At 49.2% G+C, this 17,413-nt stretch overlaps 1 protein-coding gene across 2 annotated transcripts; it reads left to right on the forward strand.

Annotated features, from left to right (window-relative positions):
• The first annotated feature begins 249 nt into the window (after positions 1–249).
• Slc4a9 (solute carrier family 4 member 9) lies at positions 250–16,095 on the forward strand. 2 transcript variants are annotated; one of them, NM_152938.2, is made up of 22 exons: positions 250–501; positions 786–946; positions 1,297–1,410; positions 1,750–1,799; positions 1,933–2,090; positions 2,359–2,446; positions 2,725–2,879; positions 3,107–3,223; positions 3,376–3,550; positions 3,692–3,825; positions 4,045–4,307; positions 5,238–5,296; positions 5,519–5,707; positions 5,830–5,943; positions 7,152–7,313; positions 7,397–7,575; positions 8,540–8,612; positions 11,030–11,098; positions 11,326–11,499; positions 12,409–12,564; positions 12,935–13,028; positions 15,836–16,062. In NM_152938.2, the coding sequence occupies exons 1-21, from the start codon at positions 284–286 to the stop codon at positions 12,986–12,988; spliced, it is 2,862 nt and encodes a 953-aa protein (NP_690921.2). In that variant the 5' UTR covers positions 250–283; the 3' UTR covers positions 12,989–13,028; positions 15,836–16,062. The 2 variants fall into 2 exon arrangements, with proteins under 2 accessions (NP_690921.2, XP_063133204.1); XM_063277134.1 differs by lacking the exons at positions 11,030–11,098; positions 11,326–11,499 and having other exon boundaries at positions 251–501; positions 15,836–16,095.
• Positions 16,096–17,413: the final 1,318 nt, after the last annotated feature.

A 17,413-nucleotide genomic window follows, 5' to 3' on the forward strand; every position in this document is an offset into this window, starting at 1 on the left:
GGTGGTGGGCAACACTTACTCCTCTATATTTACACCAAACATGGTGAGGTCAGACCTGATCCACACTCATAAGTTGGGTACTTCAGAAAAGTCTAGGAAAGGCTAGATTGGTTTTACAAACAGGCCGGCAGGGGGTCAGAGACCAAGCAGGGGGGAGAACACTGGTATTTTCTGGAGCCAACAGGCTTTGCTTTGCTTGTGCTTTGGAGATGGGTATAAATGCAGCCAGCTAGAGGGCCCCTAGGACTACACGGCTCCCAAGATTGGTACAAGTCTTTCCAAGATGAAGCTGCCAGGCCAAGAGGATTTTGAAGGCTCTGATGCTCATGAAAACGTTTGCTCTGAGCAACTGGACGGTGACCTAGGCCCTGGCTCTGGCCTTGATGGACCCTCAGACATAGACAATGGGAAAGCTCAGGGATGCAAGGACCCGCTGCTCTTCATTCAACTAAATGAGCTGCTGGGCTGGCCCCAGGCACTGGAGTGGCGAGAGACAGGCAGGTGAGTGGATTCTGGTTAGTTCTATATATATAGAACTATATCTATCTATCTATCTATATATATATATTTCTTCCAACCTCAAATTAGGACATTTCCTTTGTGTTCCTGCCATGAGACTCGGCTTCCTCTACAATATTGTTTGGTGTTCCCTGAGACCTAATGGGGAGCCACCGCCCTGGGAGGGAGATACTATGCACAACTGGGTCAAAGGCAGCCACACCGCCCTATCCATGTCCTAGACATGGGCGAGAGGCTCCCGATAACACTGTATCCCTTCATCACAGGTGGCTGCTGTTTGAGGAGAAGCTAGACATAGGCGCGGGCCGATGGAGTGCCCCCCATGTGCCTACCTTGGCGCTCCCCAGCCTGCAGAAGCTTCGAGGTCTGTTGGCCGAGGGCATTGTATTGCTAGACTGTCCGGCTCGGAGCCTCCTGGAGCTTGTGGGTAGGAAGACATCCCATTTCCTGGGAATTTCTTAGAATCTTTCCTAGCCTATCTCACCCCATCCTACCCCAGGGACTGCCCACTTCTGCCTCAGACAGTGATGGTGGGCAGCTGGGTGCTGTGGCTGGAATTTCAGCACTTGACAGGCGGAGGCAGGAGGACCACTGAAAATTGGGCAGCTCTGTTTATGTAGTAAGACCTTGACTCAAAACAACAGTGTGTGTTGGGGGGAGGGTCACTGACCCTTGTATTTCTGAGGAAAGGCACATGAAAGGAGAGGCAGGAAGGGGAGTCAGTGGGAGGACAGACAGCGCTCAGGAGTGGAGTTGAACGTCACATCTGCTCTCCAGAGCAGGTCGTCAGTGGCGAGTCGCTGAGCCCAGAACTGAGAGGGCAGCTTCAGGCCTTGCTCCTGCAGAGACCCCAGCACCACATCCAGACCACAGGCATCCGGCCCTGCAGAGGTAAGAGAGCCCTCTTTGGGCCTAGGATCAAGATTCTGGGATAGGAAGGTCCCAGGAATCTTCTACGTTTTCTTGAGTCAGGAATGGCCTAGTCTTGTCTTAATCCTCAAGGCAAGAGAAAGCTGGTGGCTATGGTGAGGGCAGAGGAGAGGGAGTGCCGTGGACATAACAGCCCAGGCTCTCCAATGGGCGTACTTGGATGTGCTAGGAGTTCTTCATGCGTTATCTTCTCATCAAATCTTTAGTTTCCATGGAGGGCTGTATCACCGTTATCCCCTAGTTAGGAAGCCCTGTGAGCCTGCCCCTAAAGCTTGTGCTCTGTGTACTCCTGATTTGCAGGGTCTAATGCTTTTAGAAAGGCTTCTCGTGATGAGGACACTCTGCTGAAGGTTTGTGGCCCTTCCTTTCAAAAGGCTGGGAGGAAGATCAGAAATTAACAGACACCCACCCTCTGCCAGGCTCCTCCGTTGTTGAGTTTCTGCCAACATCCCCCTCCCTAAGTAACCTCTCTCTACTATGCAGCACCAGAACCCCCTGAGACAGAAGCTGCCTCCAGGAGCTGAGGCAGCGGCAGTGTTGGCAGGAGAGCTGGGCTTCCTGGAACAGCCACTAGCGGCCTTTGTAAGACTGCAGAACCCGGTGGTGCTGGAGCCTCTTACAGAGGTGGTCCTGCCTAGCAGGTGAGGTGACTGAATCAGGGCTCTGGGACCCAGAAGGGCCTCTACTGAGGAGGGGTGGGGTCTTCGGATATGGTTCCCCAACAGTGTCTAAGAAATGCTCCCCGGAGGTCATTCTGCAGAGCTGGTGTGTCCTTGGGCAAAGCTAAGTGTCAGTCAGAGGCTTCTCATATCAGCAGGCAATGCTGTCCTATGAGAAAGCAACCTGGAGTTGCTTTCCCATTCTGCCCAGATTTCCCTCGAAACCCACAGTCCTCCATTCCTTCCTCAGGTTTTTCTGCCTCCTCTTGGGTCCTCCCACCCTGGGAAGGAGCTATCATGAGACGGGACGGGCAGCAGCTGTCCTCCTCAGTGACCCTGTGAGTGGGGCAGGTTTTCCTCTGTGTGTATGTGGGTGCATGTACGGGGCCGTGGTATGTGATCTGGAATAACGGTGAGGCAGAGTGTGCCTTGGTTTTTGTAACACAGGGGCTGAAGCTGCCAGCCACCAATTTAGCTGCATTACTTGCCCAAGGTAGACACACATAGGAACAAATTGAATGAATGAATGAATTTGTGAGTAAATCATGAATTTTTCTGCTCACGTGTATGAGTCCCTCATATGCGTTTCCCTTCCATTCTGTGGCCTTAAATGCAGCAATTCCAGTGGTCAGTTCGTAGGGCAAGCAATCTTCATGACCTTCTGGCAGCCCTAGATGCCTTCCTACAGGAGGTGACAGCTCTACCCCCAGGTCGGTGGGACAGGACAGCCCGGATTCCCCCGCCCAAATGCCTACCCTCTCAGCACAAAAGGTACCTGGGGGTTGTAATTTCACGCTGATCTTTCCCTTGGTTATGGGTCTGCCACACTCCCTAGCTAACCTGGGCATTCACAAGGAGCGATCTAACTTCTGATCAGTTCAGAGGCGCCCTCAGCCGCCACCTCCGTAGCCTCCAGGGGGCGGGGCGTCCTGTACCCAAAAGTCAAATCTGAGGTTGGTTGGAGGAGTCAGCCCATCTGAGGTTCCCATTCTGCCCAGATTTCCCTCGAAACTGCAGGAGGTCACCAGCCTCTCCCGCCAGAGTGCTGCCTTGGCAGAAAACAAGCACCACCATGGGCCGCACACACCCATCCCAGAATTGCAAAGGACGGGCAGGTGAGGGGAGCTTGCTGGGAACAAGGGTTGGGATCCTGTGGGAGAGTCACAGAGGCATCAAAATGTGCGGGCAAGGCGGGAGGATACAGAGGAAATCAGGATGCAGGCATGGGATGCGGAAACATGGATCGCTGACGACCCGTGGGCGGGAGGCTTTTTGGGGGTCTTGTTCAGGACGTGCGCCGGAAGGCATGCTGGTACCCCAGCGATTTCCTGGATGCCCTACATCCCCAGTGTTTCTCAGCGGTGCTCTACATTTACCTGGCCACAGTCACAAATGCCATCACTTTTGGGGGTCTTCTGGGAGATGCCACCGAAGGTGCCCAGGTACGTGGGTTTGTCGGATGGGATTGGCATCAACTTTGGTGTTCCACTTGCCTGACCTCTCGGCACCGTGAGTGGGGCTGAGAAGCTTGGGCTCCTATGTCGGGATGACTGGATCCTATGGTGAGGCCTGTCCACTTCCAGGGAGTGCTGGAGAGTTTCCTGGGCACAGCGGTGGCTGGAGCCACCTTCTGCCTGATGGCAGGTCAGCCCCTCACTATCCTTAGCAGCACAGGGCCAGTGCTGGTATTTGAGCGCCTACTTTTTTCTTTTAGCAGGTAGGAGATCTCTCTCACCTCTGCAGCCCGTTGGGTGGGCGTATCCTCCATTGGTCCTAACTGGGTGAAGAGAGAGAGAGAGAGAGAGAGAGAGAGAGAGAGAGAGAGAGAGAGAGAGAGAGAGAGAGGTAGAGGGGGGGGGACTGTCTCTGGCTTGAGGGGTACTTGATCTGGGTTAGGTAAGGAGGAGACAGCCCTGACTGTCTCTCATTCTCACAGAGATTACAGCCTGGACTACCTGCCCTTCCGCCTGTGGGTAGGCATCTGGGTGGCCACATTTTGCCTGGCACTGGTGGCTACCGAGGCCAGCTTGCTGGTGCGCTACTTCACCAGATTCACAGAGGAAGGGTTCTGTGCCCTCATCAGCCTCATCTTTATTTATGATGCTGTGGGGAAGATGCTGAACTTGATCCGTGCCTATCCAATCCAAAGGCCAGGATCTCCTGCCTACAGTTGCTTCTGTCAATACCCAGGCACAGGAGGTAGGTGAGGGAAACTGGTACCTTGGCCGGGTGAGGAAAGATGTCGGAAATGGAGGAGGTTCAGAGAAACGCTGAGTACTTATCCAATAACCAGCAGTTCTGCTCTGGATCAGTTACAAAATAAATGTTGGGGGAGCCCAGGATTGTTTTTATTTCTGACAGCCCTGAGAGAAGAGTGTGGGGTAACGGGCTTCCTAGGAGAGAAGCCAAAGTCAGGTGTACCCAACCAAGAGTAGTAGCACGGGACTTGGGAGGGCTTTGTTGCTTCAGAGGAGCGGACCTCAGTACACCAACCAGGCAGCTTGCTCTAGAGAAAAGGGAGAGGAGAGGGCAGGACGAGGCATGCTCCGCTTCATCTCCCAAACTCACCAATCAAGCAACTCAGAGCTGAGTGAGAGCAGATAACCATGTGGGGAGGTTTGGAGCGTGACACCTGCATGGATCCCTCCATGTGGAAGGCAGCACCAGGAATTGGGGGACACGTCCTTTGTGGGAGGTGGTGGTTCTGGGTATATAAGATGCCCTCCAACTCAATATGTAAACCAAGATGACCTTGAACTCCTGATCCTCCTGTCTCCATCTCCAACTGGGTGGGCAGGAGCCAAGTACCTAGCTTAAAACGTATCTTCTCTGGTGTCTGCCCAATTCCACCAGTTCTGAATGAGACCAGTTCCTCCTCTGGTACAGACAGATCCATGAGCTCATGCATTCGGTCGATGTTTGATGCTTGGTTTTGCATTCAGCATCAGTGACATGGATGGGTGGAGAAAATGAGGGCATGGATGGGTAGTAACCTGAGAACACACTTAAGTGTGACAGACTCGGAAGCGTGATTGGAATCAAGACCTTTCTAGTTTGGGTGGAACAACAAGTTTGATAGACTCCAGTGGCGAAGTTTCTCAAGGAACACTTGAATTCTCTGCTTCCCAGGAAATGCATCTGAATTTGACAGTACGATGTTCAAAGACACAGAGGATGTCTTAAACGTGGTGAGAGTTTGTTCCTAAAAAGGTCTGAGGAAGAATAGAATTGGTCTCCTGCTCTCCCCACCCTCAGAGGAAAGCAAGCTTCACTGGTTACTTCGATTTAGCCTATGGCCCATCCTGAGTCTAGGCTGTCCCTGTGGGTTCCCCTTCCTTTGAGGGGGCTGAAGAAAGTAGGGCATGTCCTCTGCTGCCCATTGTCCCATACCTGCCTACTCTTCTGTTCAGCACCCAGGCCTGGTCAATGCTTCCTTCCTGCCACCATCCGAGTGCATCCGGCAAGGAGGTTACCCTCGTGGCCCTAGCTGTCACACGGTGCCAGACATCGCCTTCTTCTCCCTTCTCCTCTTCTTTACTTCTTTCCTCTGTGCCATTGCCCTCAAGCACGTAAAGAACAGCCGCCTCTTCCCCTCTGTGGTGAGTGTCATTTTCCTTTCTTCGTGGAAGGGCTGATTTTGGCCCTGGCTCCTTTCCCAAATGGGAAAGGGTAAAACAAACGGGATGGCAGGCCCAGACTAAAGAGTCCGCTCTATGGCCAGGTGCGAAAGGTGTTCAGCGACTTTTCCTCAGTCCTGGCCATCCTGCTGGGCTGTGGCCTTGACGCCTTTCTGGGCCTAGCCACACCGAAGCTCTTGGTACCCACAGAATTCAAGGTAAGAGCGGGGCAGGATGAGGGGGCAAGGAGGAAGTGGGGCCAGCAACTTGGAGTAATAAGATTTGTGGATTCCATTCTTTCCCGCCGAGCTCCCTCCATCACTCAGGATAGAGACAGTAAAAACAATGGCCTCACAGAGTCACTGAGTGATAAAATGAGGTATTTCAACAGACACATCAGTGAGTGAGGAATGCTGTATACGGTAGCTAGCTATTATTATAGGGTAGGTGTTGGAGGACAGGCTCCAGCCAGCAAGTCTTGCTCTAGGCATCTCCTTTTTAAAAGACAGAGACTCACGTAGTTCAGGTTAACCTCAAACTCCAAACACAGCTCAGGCTGGCCTTGAACTCATTATCCTCCTGCTTTAACCCCTCATGCGCTGTGCTGTAGTTATAAACACACATCACCATATCTTCCCTGATAATTTCTTAGCCTATAAAATGGTTGTTTGGGGTTTACATACTACAGTGTAAATAGTTACTACAGTTACTCTGTAAATGCTGCTGTTACAGCTTCTCCCTGCCACTGGCCCTACCTTCTTCCATACCCTCTACTCTTCTTCACGCCCCTCCCTACCAACTCGGAGCTGGAGCTCCATCTGTAGGGCGGGGCCACCAGGGCAGAACAGCAAGGGGGCTCTCCAGGGGTGGCTTTAGACCTCAGAACCCCAGCCAGCTACATGGGCCCCCTCCCCACCACAGACGCTTATAAATCAGGGCAGACACAGACACACCTAGCCCTGCCCCAGGCTGAGGCAGGTCTGAACCTGAGTTGCCCCATTCTGGGTGTGGGGGGCAGGGAGGGTGAGCCTAAGGAAGAAAGCTGTGAATAAGTACAGAGTGGTGTATGCAGGTATTATTTACCAACTCTTCTTTCAGAGAGAGAGAGAGAGAGAATGTCCCCTCCCCACAAAGTCCAGAGACCTTCTTTCTGTTCTTTTAAGGCACTGGGATACACTGAAGGAGAGTAGTGTGTGTGTGTTGGTGTAGGGGTGTGTGTGTGTGTGTGTGTCTGTCTGTCTGTCTGTCTGTCTGTCTGTCTGTCTGTGTCTGTCTGTGTCTGTCTGTGTGACAGTGCTCTCACCTAGAACCTAAGGTCTCGGGGGCAGGATGTGGAATGTGGTAGACTGGCTAGGCAGTGGTTGGGGTGTGCTGGCGAGGTGTTCTTAGGAGACGTTTCCACCCTGCCCATGGAATGTCCCCTCAGCCTACACTCCCTGGGCGTGGCTGGCTGGTGTCTCCTTTTGGAGCTAACCCCTGGTGGCTGAGTGTGGCTGCTGCCTTGCCTGCTCTGCTGCTGTCTATCCTTATCTTCATGGACCAGCAGATCACAGCGGTCATCCTCAACCGTGCAGAATACAGACTGCAGGTAAGGCTGCCTGCCGGGTAAGGAACTCCAGGGTGGGGTCCAGACTCCACTGCTAGCCTCAGTACAACCCCCATTCCCTGCAGAAGGGAGCTGGCTTCCACCTGGACCTCTTCTGTGTAGCTGTTTTGATGCTGTTTACATCAGCGCTTGGGCTGCCATGGTATGTCTCAGCCACTGTCATCTCCTTGGCCCACATGGATAGTCTTCGGAGGGAGAGCAAAGCTTGTGTCCCCGGAGAAGACCCCAACTTCCTGGGCATCAGGTGAAGCCTGTAATCAGTAGGCTGGGGTGAGAGGGGTGTGGCAAAAGGGTTATGGGATGTGTGAGTTATTTGGGCAGCTTGAATTCCCAGCTTGTGTGCCCTAAGGACTGCAGTGGGGTATATGGGTGGTAGATTCTGCACTCTGAGACAGGTGAGGGGCTCTAAGAAGAGCATTTTAAACGTAAGCCTGACGGGAGCCCTGGCTAACGCCTTTCAGTCCCCATTCAACGTGGAAGCATATCAAGGATGTGCTTGCAAAGGAATCCATGACAAAAACGATTTTGTGACTGTTAGAAATAGTCTACCTAAAGTGAATGAGGTTGACTAGCCTTGTAAATTATGAAATATAGGTCTTTATGGCAGTAAAGAATTGTTAATTTTCCATCTAAATAAAAAATTAGAAACAGCAGCTAGGCATAGTGGTACACACCTTTAATCCCAGTACTCAGGAGGAAGAGGGAGGGAGATTTCTGTGAGTTTGAGGCCAGTCTGGTCTACAGAACGAGTTCCAGGACATCCAGGGCTACAAAAATAAAACAAATCAATCAATTGATCAATCAATCAAACAAACAAATACCCACCCCAAAACAAACAAGAAACAAAACCAAAACAAACAAACAAAGAAAAGCTATGGAGCTGGGGATGGAGCTCGGTGGTAGTTTTTAACCTAATATATATGAGGTCCTAGGTTCGAATCCCAGAGCCTCTAAAACAATCAAACAAACAAGCAAACAAACACAGTGGGCTGGTGAGGTGGCTCAGTGGGTAAAGCCAGGCCCGGGTTGGAGTGCTCTGTCTTCCTTGAGTTTCTCACAGCAGGCCAGGGCCCTTTGGCAGCTAACCTATCGAGGCTATCCCTCTTCTCTTCTCTGGCTGCCACGTCTGTAACAGGCCTGGTCAGGTCTCTAGCCTGGGTGTTCCAGGAGCACACTCAGACCCAGCTAATTCCTCCTTCTCCCCACAGGGAGCAGAGGTTGACGGGCTTGGTGGTGTTCATCCTTACAGGTGTCTCCATCTTCCTGGCCCCCGTGCTCAAGGTACATGTTTGGCCGGGATCAGTGGGACTGATGCTGGCTGAACACTTACAGTGTCCCAGGAACTGTGTTTTCTTCTCACATGGTTACATTCATTTTCGTGCTGACTAACCCTGAAAGACATACATACTCTACAAATGAGAAACCTGAAGGCTAAAGATGAAATTTCTAAGTGCCCACCATGAGAGCCATTTCTCAGATAAAAAACAAGACAAAACAAAGCAAAACAACAACAACGACAACCCCAGACTTCCACTGCATGGTGTTTTATGCCTGTAATCCTAGAACCAGGAGGTTGAGGCAGGAGGCTTGTTTCAAGTTTGAGACCTGCTTGTGTACACAATAAGTTGCAGGCCAGCTTGGGCTACAGTGTGAGACTCTATGTGAAAAGAAACCAAACAGCCAGAGAAGTCTGAGATGGCTCAGCAAATAAAGGGTTTTGCTAAGAAACCTGAAGTTTGATATTAGACCTGGGTCTGTGTGATGGAGGGAAAGTACGAATTCCAACAAGTTATCCTCTGACCTTCATACTACACACACACACACGCACGCACACACGCACGCACGCACACCACATACATGCACACATGCATGCACACACTACACGCACACATGCACACACACATGCACACACGCATGCACACACACACCACACACGCATGCATGCACACATGCACACATGCATGCACACGTGTATCAATAACAACAGAAGTGTGGTGGCTGCATACTTGCAATTCAAACACTTTAGGAGATAGAGGGACAAGAATTCAAGTTCAAGGCTAGCCTCAGTTAGAAAGTAGGTTTGAGCCAATCTTAGTCTACATGAAACCTTATCTAAAAATATAAAAAAACGTTTTTTAAATGTACCTAATTTCTTGGCCAGTAGGCTTTTTGTTTAGTGGAATAGGATATGGGGATGCCATCATCCCCTGGGGTTCCAGCACCGACTTTGTTCCAGCCCCCACAACAAGCTGGAGACAAATGCATACCTCATATCCCAGGGAGACTCTGAAGCAAAAATCCCTTTATCTTTCTCAAGGCTTGTGAAACCTCTGCTGGGCACCGCACTGAATAGGGATGTGAGACTAAACTTCATCAGAAACTTCACACACACACACACACACACACACACACACACACACACACACACACCCCTACATAACTATAGACGAAAGCTATAGAAGAAAAGGTCAACAAGCCAAAGCAGTCACGTAGGGTGTGGAAATGTCAGACAAGAGTCACTGGCAGGAGGACAGGAGGCAGTAGGTTAGGCAGGGCCAAGGTCATGGAGACTGGGTAAGCGTAATGCAGTCGAAGAGCCAGATGGACAGGATTAACCACTTGCTAAGTAGGTTGACTCTCATAAATGGTATACCAACCACTGTCCCAGGAACTGGAGAGATACAGTGGTGATAGCATATGTATGTCTCTGTCCTCCTGGGAGTCTGGTGACAGAGGACACATTTCTAAAAGTTAGCGCAATATGGTAGCTTCAGCGGATAGCGTCTACGAGAAAATGAAAGCAGACACGGCTATGAAGAGCGCTAGGATGGCCCGGTGAGATGGTTCAGTGGGCAAAAGCACTTGCCATGCAAAACTGATGACCGGCCTGAGCACAGTCCCCAGAACCTATGGTGGAAGGGAAAGACCCACTCCCACAAGTTGACCTCTGACCTCCACGCACAAGCCGCGGCACACATCGAATAGCAGTAGTGAATAAATATTTTAAAAAATTTGCAAACAGTGCCAGGGCCACTTCTGATTGAGCATTGAAGACATTTGATCATTGGTTGGTTGGTTGGTTGGTTGGTTGGTTGGTTGGTTGAAACAGGATCTCACTTTGTAGCCCTGGCTATCCTGGCCCATGCTACATAGACCAGGCTGGCTTTGAATTTATTGCCATCTTCCTGCCTCTGCTTCCTAAGTGTTGGAATCACAGCTCTGTGCCACCATGCCCAGGTGAGAGGAACATTTTAGGAGGAAAGAATAATAAAGCAAAGGGCTTGGAAAGGGTAAGGGACAAATGCCAGCATGTGAGTGGAGAGAGGACAGTATCAGGAAGCACGTAGAGCAGAGGGCAATGTGACAGATAAGACCAGCCAAGGTGGGACAGTGTCGTAATCACGGCATCCAGGAGGCTAGAGCAGGGGTGTGTAGCATTGTAGGCCAGCACTGAATACCATGATGGGATACAAAAACTGGAGAGGTAGGGGCAAGTTACTTTGTCCTCATCTATCTGTAAAATGCAGAAAATAATAGTAATCTTACCTCCTGTGATTGATGTGGAAAGACTTGATGAAGTCAGGCATGCAGAATGTGAAAGGAGAGGAAAGGCCTAGGGGGCTCCAGTCTGGAGGCCTAAAGTGGGGCCTCTGGGAGGCTAAGCTCCTGTTCTCCCTCTCTCTACTTCTTCCTGCCAGTTCATCCCGATGCCTGTGCTCTATGGCATCTTCCTGTACATGGGGGTAGCGGCGCTCAGCAGCATGCAGGTGAGCTCACCACAATCATCTGGCACGCTCAGTCCTCATTCCCACATTTGCCAGCCCCTCTCATGTCCATTACCCTGCTTCTCCTGGGCATAGAAACTATGCTGCCGTGCTCTAGGCAGGGAGGCCAAGGGAGCTGCCTCCCCTCCCGGCTGCAGTACTTATAGCTAACAGTGACACCCTCCACCTTACCCCAACATCCTGCTTTCTCTTCCCCCTCATCCTCTCAGTTCATGAAGAGAGTGCAGCTGTTGCTGATGCCAAGGAAACATCAGCCAGACGTGCTGCTCCTGCGGCACGTACCTCTGATCAGAGTCCACCTCTTCACAGCCATCCAGCTTGCCTGCCTAGGTCTGCTTTGGGTAATCAAGTCTACCCCTGCAGCCATTGTCTTCCCACTCATGGTAACTTGGAGGCAGGTGCTGAGTGGTCCTGGGAGACTCTGGGCAGGGGAGGGTGGCTGAAGAACACCTCTTACTTCTCTCCTGCTTGCCATGGCTCTTCCTGATTGGGAATCCTAAGATGCCTGGGGGATGCTTCCAGATGATCTGATCCAACTTTCCTAACTCATTGGGGTTGGTCTACAAACCCCTGAAATAACGGAGATCTTGGTAAGGCAGTGCTGGCATTTGTTACTTGAGGAGGCTTACCAGAGGGGAAAGAACCACGAACCAATCTGGTTACCACATGCCAGGTGTGTGGCCTCAGGGAAGTTATTAATCTTGCCTTTTATGTACAATGAGGATACATTTTTTGGGGGGGTCTGTAACCTCAGTACTTGTGAAGCAGAGGCAGAAGGATCACATTGTATTTGACGCCAGCTTGGACCTCAAAGTGAGATCCTGTCTAAAAAATCAAAACAAGAGTGGATGTTGTGGTGGTGAACATCTGTAATTTCAGCATTGAGGGGGCAAAGGCAGGGGGGATCACCACAAGTTCAAGGCCAGCCTAGTCTACATAGTGAGTTCCAAGCCAGCCAGAGCTATACATTGAGCTGCACAGTGAGAACATAGGTCTCAGGGGGGAAAATGTCAATCAGTCCTGGGCATGATGGTGCACACTTGTAATCCCAGCACTGACAGACAGTTGAAAGGTGGAGGGTTAGGAGCTCAAGATTATCCTCAGCTCCAAGGCAAGCTCAAGGATAACTTGAGCTACATAAAACCCCATCCCCCAAAACGAAGCAATATCAAACAAGAAAGGATCTGCTTCATAGAACTGTGTTAACACTCAGTGATGTAACAGGAAGTGTCAAGACTGCTTGTCCCAGCTGCTGCTGCTCAGAGCTCCAGGGCTTGCTTCTGTTTCTGCAGTTACTGGGCCTGGTGGCAGTCCGGAAGGCACTGGAGTGGATCTTTTCACCACAGGAACTCCTCTGGCTGGATGAGCTCATGCCGGAGGAGGAGAAGACCATCCCTGAGAACAGGCCAGAGCCAGAGCACTTGTTCAGTGGAAATGACAGTGAAAATGTAAGCTGTAGGCTGAGTCCTAAGGATGGGGAGGGGTGGAGGGACTGTCCCGAGCTGTCCCTAAAGTCTGATATCTCCATTCAACCTGAAGACCCTTTGTCTTTGTGTTAATATAGGCAGAATGAAGGGCTTAGGGAAATCTTCCTCCACAGTCAGGGTTCTGGTTTATGAGCTCATGGAGAAAGAGACAGGCACACAGCTCCGCGAGCTGTTCTCAACCCTGATCTTTGGTTTTGAATGTGGATTCATATCCAGTTCCTCAGTTTCTATTTCTGTCTGTCTGTCTGTCTGTCTGTCTGTCTGTCTGTCTGTCTGTCTGTCTTTGTTTCTCTCTCCCGTCCCCAACTGTCTTTGGATGTTTCTTCCACAGTCAGAACTGATGTATCAGCCAAAGGCTCCAGAAATCAACATCTCTGTGAATTAACTGGAATCACAGTGTGGAGACCTCAGGAAACAGACACAAGGTGAGGGAGTGAGGCAAGTAAGCGCTCCTGGTGTTGTGGGAGGAGAGGTGTGGGGTCAGACCTCAAAACCTCCTGTTTGCTCCTTGTTTTCTACTTACATTCTGGCCCTCATGAACTCTACAGTTGTAGAGGAAGTAGAAGGAATTTCCACAGGGAAGAATGAATTCCCGGGAGTGGGGGATGGAGGGTGGGGTGGCGCAATTCTGAATTTTGGCCAGTAGGGGGAGTTCAAGCTCATTCCAAACACATCCCAGGAGATGAGGGTTCAGAGAAGGGGAGGAAGGGGTGAGAAATGGAAAAGGGAGGAAGGGAGAATAAAGCCCAGGCTCCTATCCTTTGCCCAGAAGCCTCCTCCCTGGCAAGAACCACGCTCCCTCCCGACAAGTGGAGGGTTCTGTCCCTGGCTCTCTCTGCCTCTCATTCTATTCATCATGTAACACTTCTGACTCATATCAACATAGCTGGTGTTGAGTTAAACCAAGCATAGCCCTGATCTCAGGAAGCTTCAACTGTAGTAGGAGAAACAGACAGGTGCGGAACTTTCCTTGGGAGAGTGCTGGATAAGGGAAGGGGCACAAGCCACCACCAGAGCAGAGATCCCTTACATGGGGATGGGAGAGGAGTAAGGAAGGGTTGGTGTCGAAAGTAGCCCATAATTTGAAAGCTGCAGAATGAATAGAAGTGAGCCAGGAAAAGATGGAGGGGAAATATTTGAACTAGAAGCCACACTATGTGCATGAGCCTAGAAACTGAACTTTCCTTTGGTAACAGAACACATCGCCATACCTCTATCTGCCCAAGAGCCTCCGCCACGTGAAATGGACTTTTCCTTTCCTCTTGTAACTAAGCGGGTATTACTCTGTAACCTAAGCTGCTCTCCAACTTGCCACCCCCTGCTGTATCCTGAGTGCCAAGATTACAAGTGTGTGCCACCATGTTTGGCTCTGCATCTTTGGAAACATGGATGGGAGAAATTAAACAGAAAAAGGGTAATTCACTGGCTAAGCCAGCCAGCATCTCAGGCTTCCCAGATCCCTGCTCTTCGCCCTGCCGTGTCCCCGTGCACTTGCTTTGGGATTGCTGTGTCTTCTGTCAGTTCCCAGGTGCTTTAATCAGGAAGGCAGAATTGTTGTAACCTTTGGCTTCACTACCAGATGCTGTTGGCTGGGGATCTGGGACATTGATGCAGGACTGAAGGGCAGATGACAAAGACCTAGGTCACCTTTGGAGCTAGGGGTGGAAGTAGCAGGGAACCATTGGTTTGTTGCTGCTTAGGAAAGACAGACAAACCAGTGGGCACAAATCAGGCACTATTCCTTCAGTTTCTACACAGAGAAGGGACTTTTCTTTTTTTCTTTCTTCCTTTTCTCTTCCTTCCTTCCTTTCTTTTGAGACAGGATTTCTCTGTGTAGCCCTCCCTGGCTGTCCTGAAACTTGCTCTGTAGACCAGGTAGACCTCAAACTCAGAAATCCACCTGTCTCTGCCTCCTGAGTACTGGGATTAAAGGCATGCACTACCCACGCCTAGCTAAAAAGTCCTTTTATGTTTAAGTCTTCCATTCTATGTATTCACGAGTCCTCTTTTTATAGTCTGTAGGGTCACCTTTTCTACTTGCAATAGAGGAAAACTTGTCAGGTGTGAGGCTTCCATCCATAATCCCAGCATTTGGTAGACTGAGTTAGGAGACAGTCACAAATTCCAGGCTAGTCCAGACTTTGTCTCAAAAGAAGAAGAGTTGGGGTGGACATGGTGGCACACGTCTTTGAGACAAGTCAATTGCTATGAGTTCAAAGCTAGCCTGGTCTACATGGAGTTCCAAGACAGCCAAGCCTATGAGGAAAAACACTGTCCTCCCACACAAAAAGTCATTTTTTTTCTAGAATAGGTATTCTCTACCAGACAGTTTTATTATGCACATAAAATGACCTTTATTATTTTATTGATTACAAAGTAAATGAGGTTACTGGAAAGTATTGAAACATTTCAGGAATTTAATTTTGAAGTTGAAATTTATTGGATATAATTACCGCCCATATGTTCATGTTTGATGTTAAGATTTACTTCAATGAACAAAATGTTTACTAAACTGAATTATACTATAGGGTTTCATAACATACCTATTACTTAATACTTATTGGATATTTTCTCAACATATATAGCTGTATCATTCTTTTTATTATCTGTTATCTTAGCCGCTTTTCTATTGCTGTGATTAAAAGAAACACCATGACCAGAGTAATTTATAAAACAAATATTTAATTTGCTGCTTCCAGTTTCAGAAAGTTCATGGCTATCATAGTAGGGAGCATGGCAGCAGGCAAGAAGGCATAGCAGCGGAACGCTAGCTGAGAGCTCAACTTGATTCACAAGCACAGGGCAGAGAGAGAGAGAGAGAGAGAGAGAGAGAGAGAGAGAGAGAGAGAGAGAGAGAGACTGACTCTGAGACTCAAAAGTGGCCCAGGCCCAGGTTTTTGGAATCCTCAAAGTCTGCCTCTAGTGGTGCACCTCCTCCAACAAGGCCACACCTCCTAATCCTTCCCAAATAGTTCTACCAACTGGGAACCAAGTATTCAATATATGGGCCTATGGGCTATTCCCATTCAAATCACTACAGTTGCTATTATCAAAAATAATTTTACGAGTTGAAAAGATAAAGAGTATACAAAATATCTTCTGCAAGTACAAGAACTTCTATAGTGCATATACATAGGAGTGGAATTAAAGAACAATAAATATGAAGATACCATAATAAAACCCATCATATTGTATGCAGATTTTATGAATTTAAAGAATATGTATTTTTTAGGTGCCAGAGAGATGATTCAGCAGTCAAGAGCGCATGCAGCTCTTCCAGAGGACCTAAGTATGATGCCCAACATCTATATGCAGCTTATAACTGTCCCTAACTCCAGTTCCAGGGGATCCAGCACCATGTGTTAGCTTCCTTGAGCACCAGGCATGCCCAAAGTACCCTTAAATACATGTGGTAAAATACTCATACACATAAAGTAAAAATAAATAAATCTTTAAAAATACGTTGTGGATAATCAGAAAAAAAAAAGACAATGAGTTAGGTGTGTTAATGTACACCTGAAATCTTAGCACTGAAGAGGCTGAAGTACAAGGATTTTAAGGTTGAGCCTAGCCTAGGCCACATGGTAGGTTCTGGCTAGCCTTAGCTACAGAGCAAGACTCTGTCTCAAAACACCCAAACCAAAGAACAGCCCCTAGTAACAGTGAATAGGAATGAAGACGTGGGTAAATGGTAAAGCTCCTGCTTAGAGAACACACGATCCCCAGCTACTCCTGCCCTTCTCAAAGAGAGTAGCAACAAACAGAATAATTTTATGTTAAAAATAATCTTATCTTTTTTAAGCTGGGGACAGTGGTACACAACTGTAATTTCAGTACTTAGAGGCAGTGACAGGAGAATTAGGAGTTCAACTACATAGTGAGTTTGAGACTAGCTTGGGCCATATAAGACCCTGTTTCAAAAACTGACAAAGGGCTGGAACCACCACTCACTATACCTGCTCCAGGGTCTCATTTCGGCCTCTGAGCCTTGGTGCTCAGAACACGGCAGGTTGGTGAAGGAGCTGCCTAGGAACCCAGGGCAGCCTTTGGTCTCCTAGACATGGCCGGGGGAAGGCAGGTCGAGTTTATGAGCAGCCCTGGATGTGCACCCTGGAGTTCAAAGACCTGGTTCTCATTCTGGTGCTGCCGTTGACTTCTTGAGTGTTCCTGATGAAGAATCTCAGCTTTCTTTCATGGATAGAAAGATGTTGGGTAGATAATTTCCAAAATACAAATCTTCCTGAAGTAAGATATAGTAGACTATCATAGGGATGGGTGTCCCATGCCCCCTCTCCCTCCACAAGGCACAGGTGACATTCTCTAGTAGGTGTTGAAGAGATTTATTATTGATCCCAGCACTCAGGAGGCAGAAGTGGGAGGATTTCAGCCTGGTCTACACAGTGTGGTCTAGGACATCCAGGACTACAGAGAGATCCTGCTTCAAAAACCAAAAATTAATTATTAATTAATTAATTAAACAAACAAACAATACAAAAACCAAACCAAGTCAAACCAACCAACTAAACCTTCAAAGGGGCTAGCAAGATGCCAGGCAGATGCCTGAGTTCAATCCATTGGACCTATACGTCAGAATGAGAGAATCAAGTCCTCTGGCATCCACATGCATGTCGTGACATCTACATGCACATGTGTTTTTGTGCATGGCTGTGCATTCACGTGCATCCCCCCAACACACACATTAAATAAATGTAACAACAACTTCAACAAAATCACCCCACTGGCTGAACTTCCAGAGGATCTGGGCGTGGTTCCCAGAACCTACCTAGCAGCTGACAAACAACTGTAAGTC

Source organism: Rattus norvegicus, chromosome 18, assembly GCF_036323735.1.
Source record: "Rattus norvegicus strain BN/NHsdMcwi chromosome 18, GRCr8, whole genome shotgun sequence".
Classification (NCBI taxonomy): domain Eukaryota; kingdom Metazoa; phylum Chordata; class Mammalia; order Rodentia; family Muridae; genus Rattus; species Rattus norvegicus.

Coding starts and splice junctions, on each gene's coding strand:
- Slc4a9 (NM_152938.2), top strand. CDS start 284: ATGAAGCTGCCAGGCCAAGAGGATTTTGAAGGCTCTGATGCTCATGAA. Junction 947..1,296: donor GAGCCTCCTGGAGCTTGTGG/GTAGGAAGACAT, acceptor TCTGCTCTCCAG/AGCAGGTCGTCAGTGGCGAG. Junction 4,308..5,237: donor TCAATACCCAGGCACAGGAG/GTAGGTGAGGGA, acceptor TCTGCTTCCCAG/GAAATGCATCTGAATTTGAC.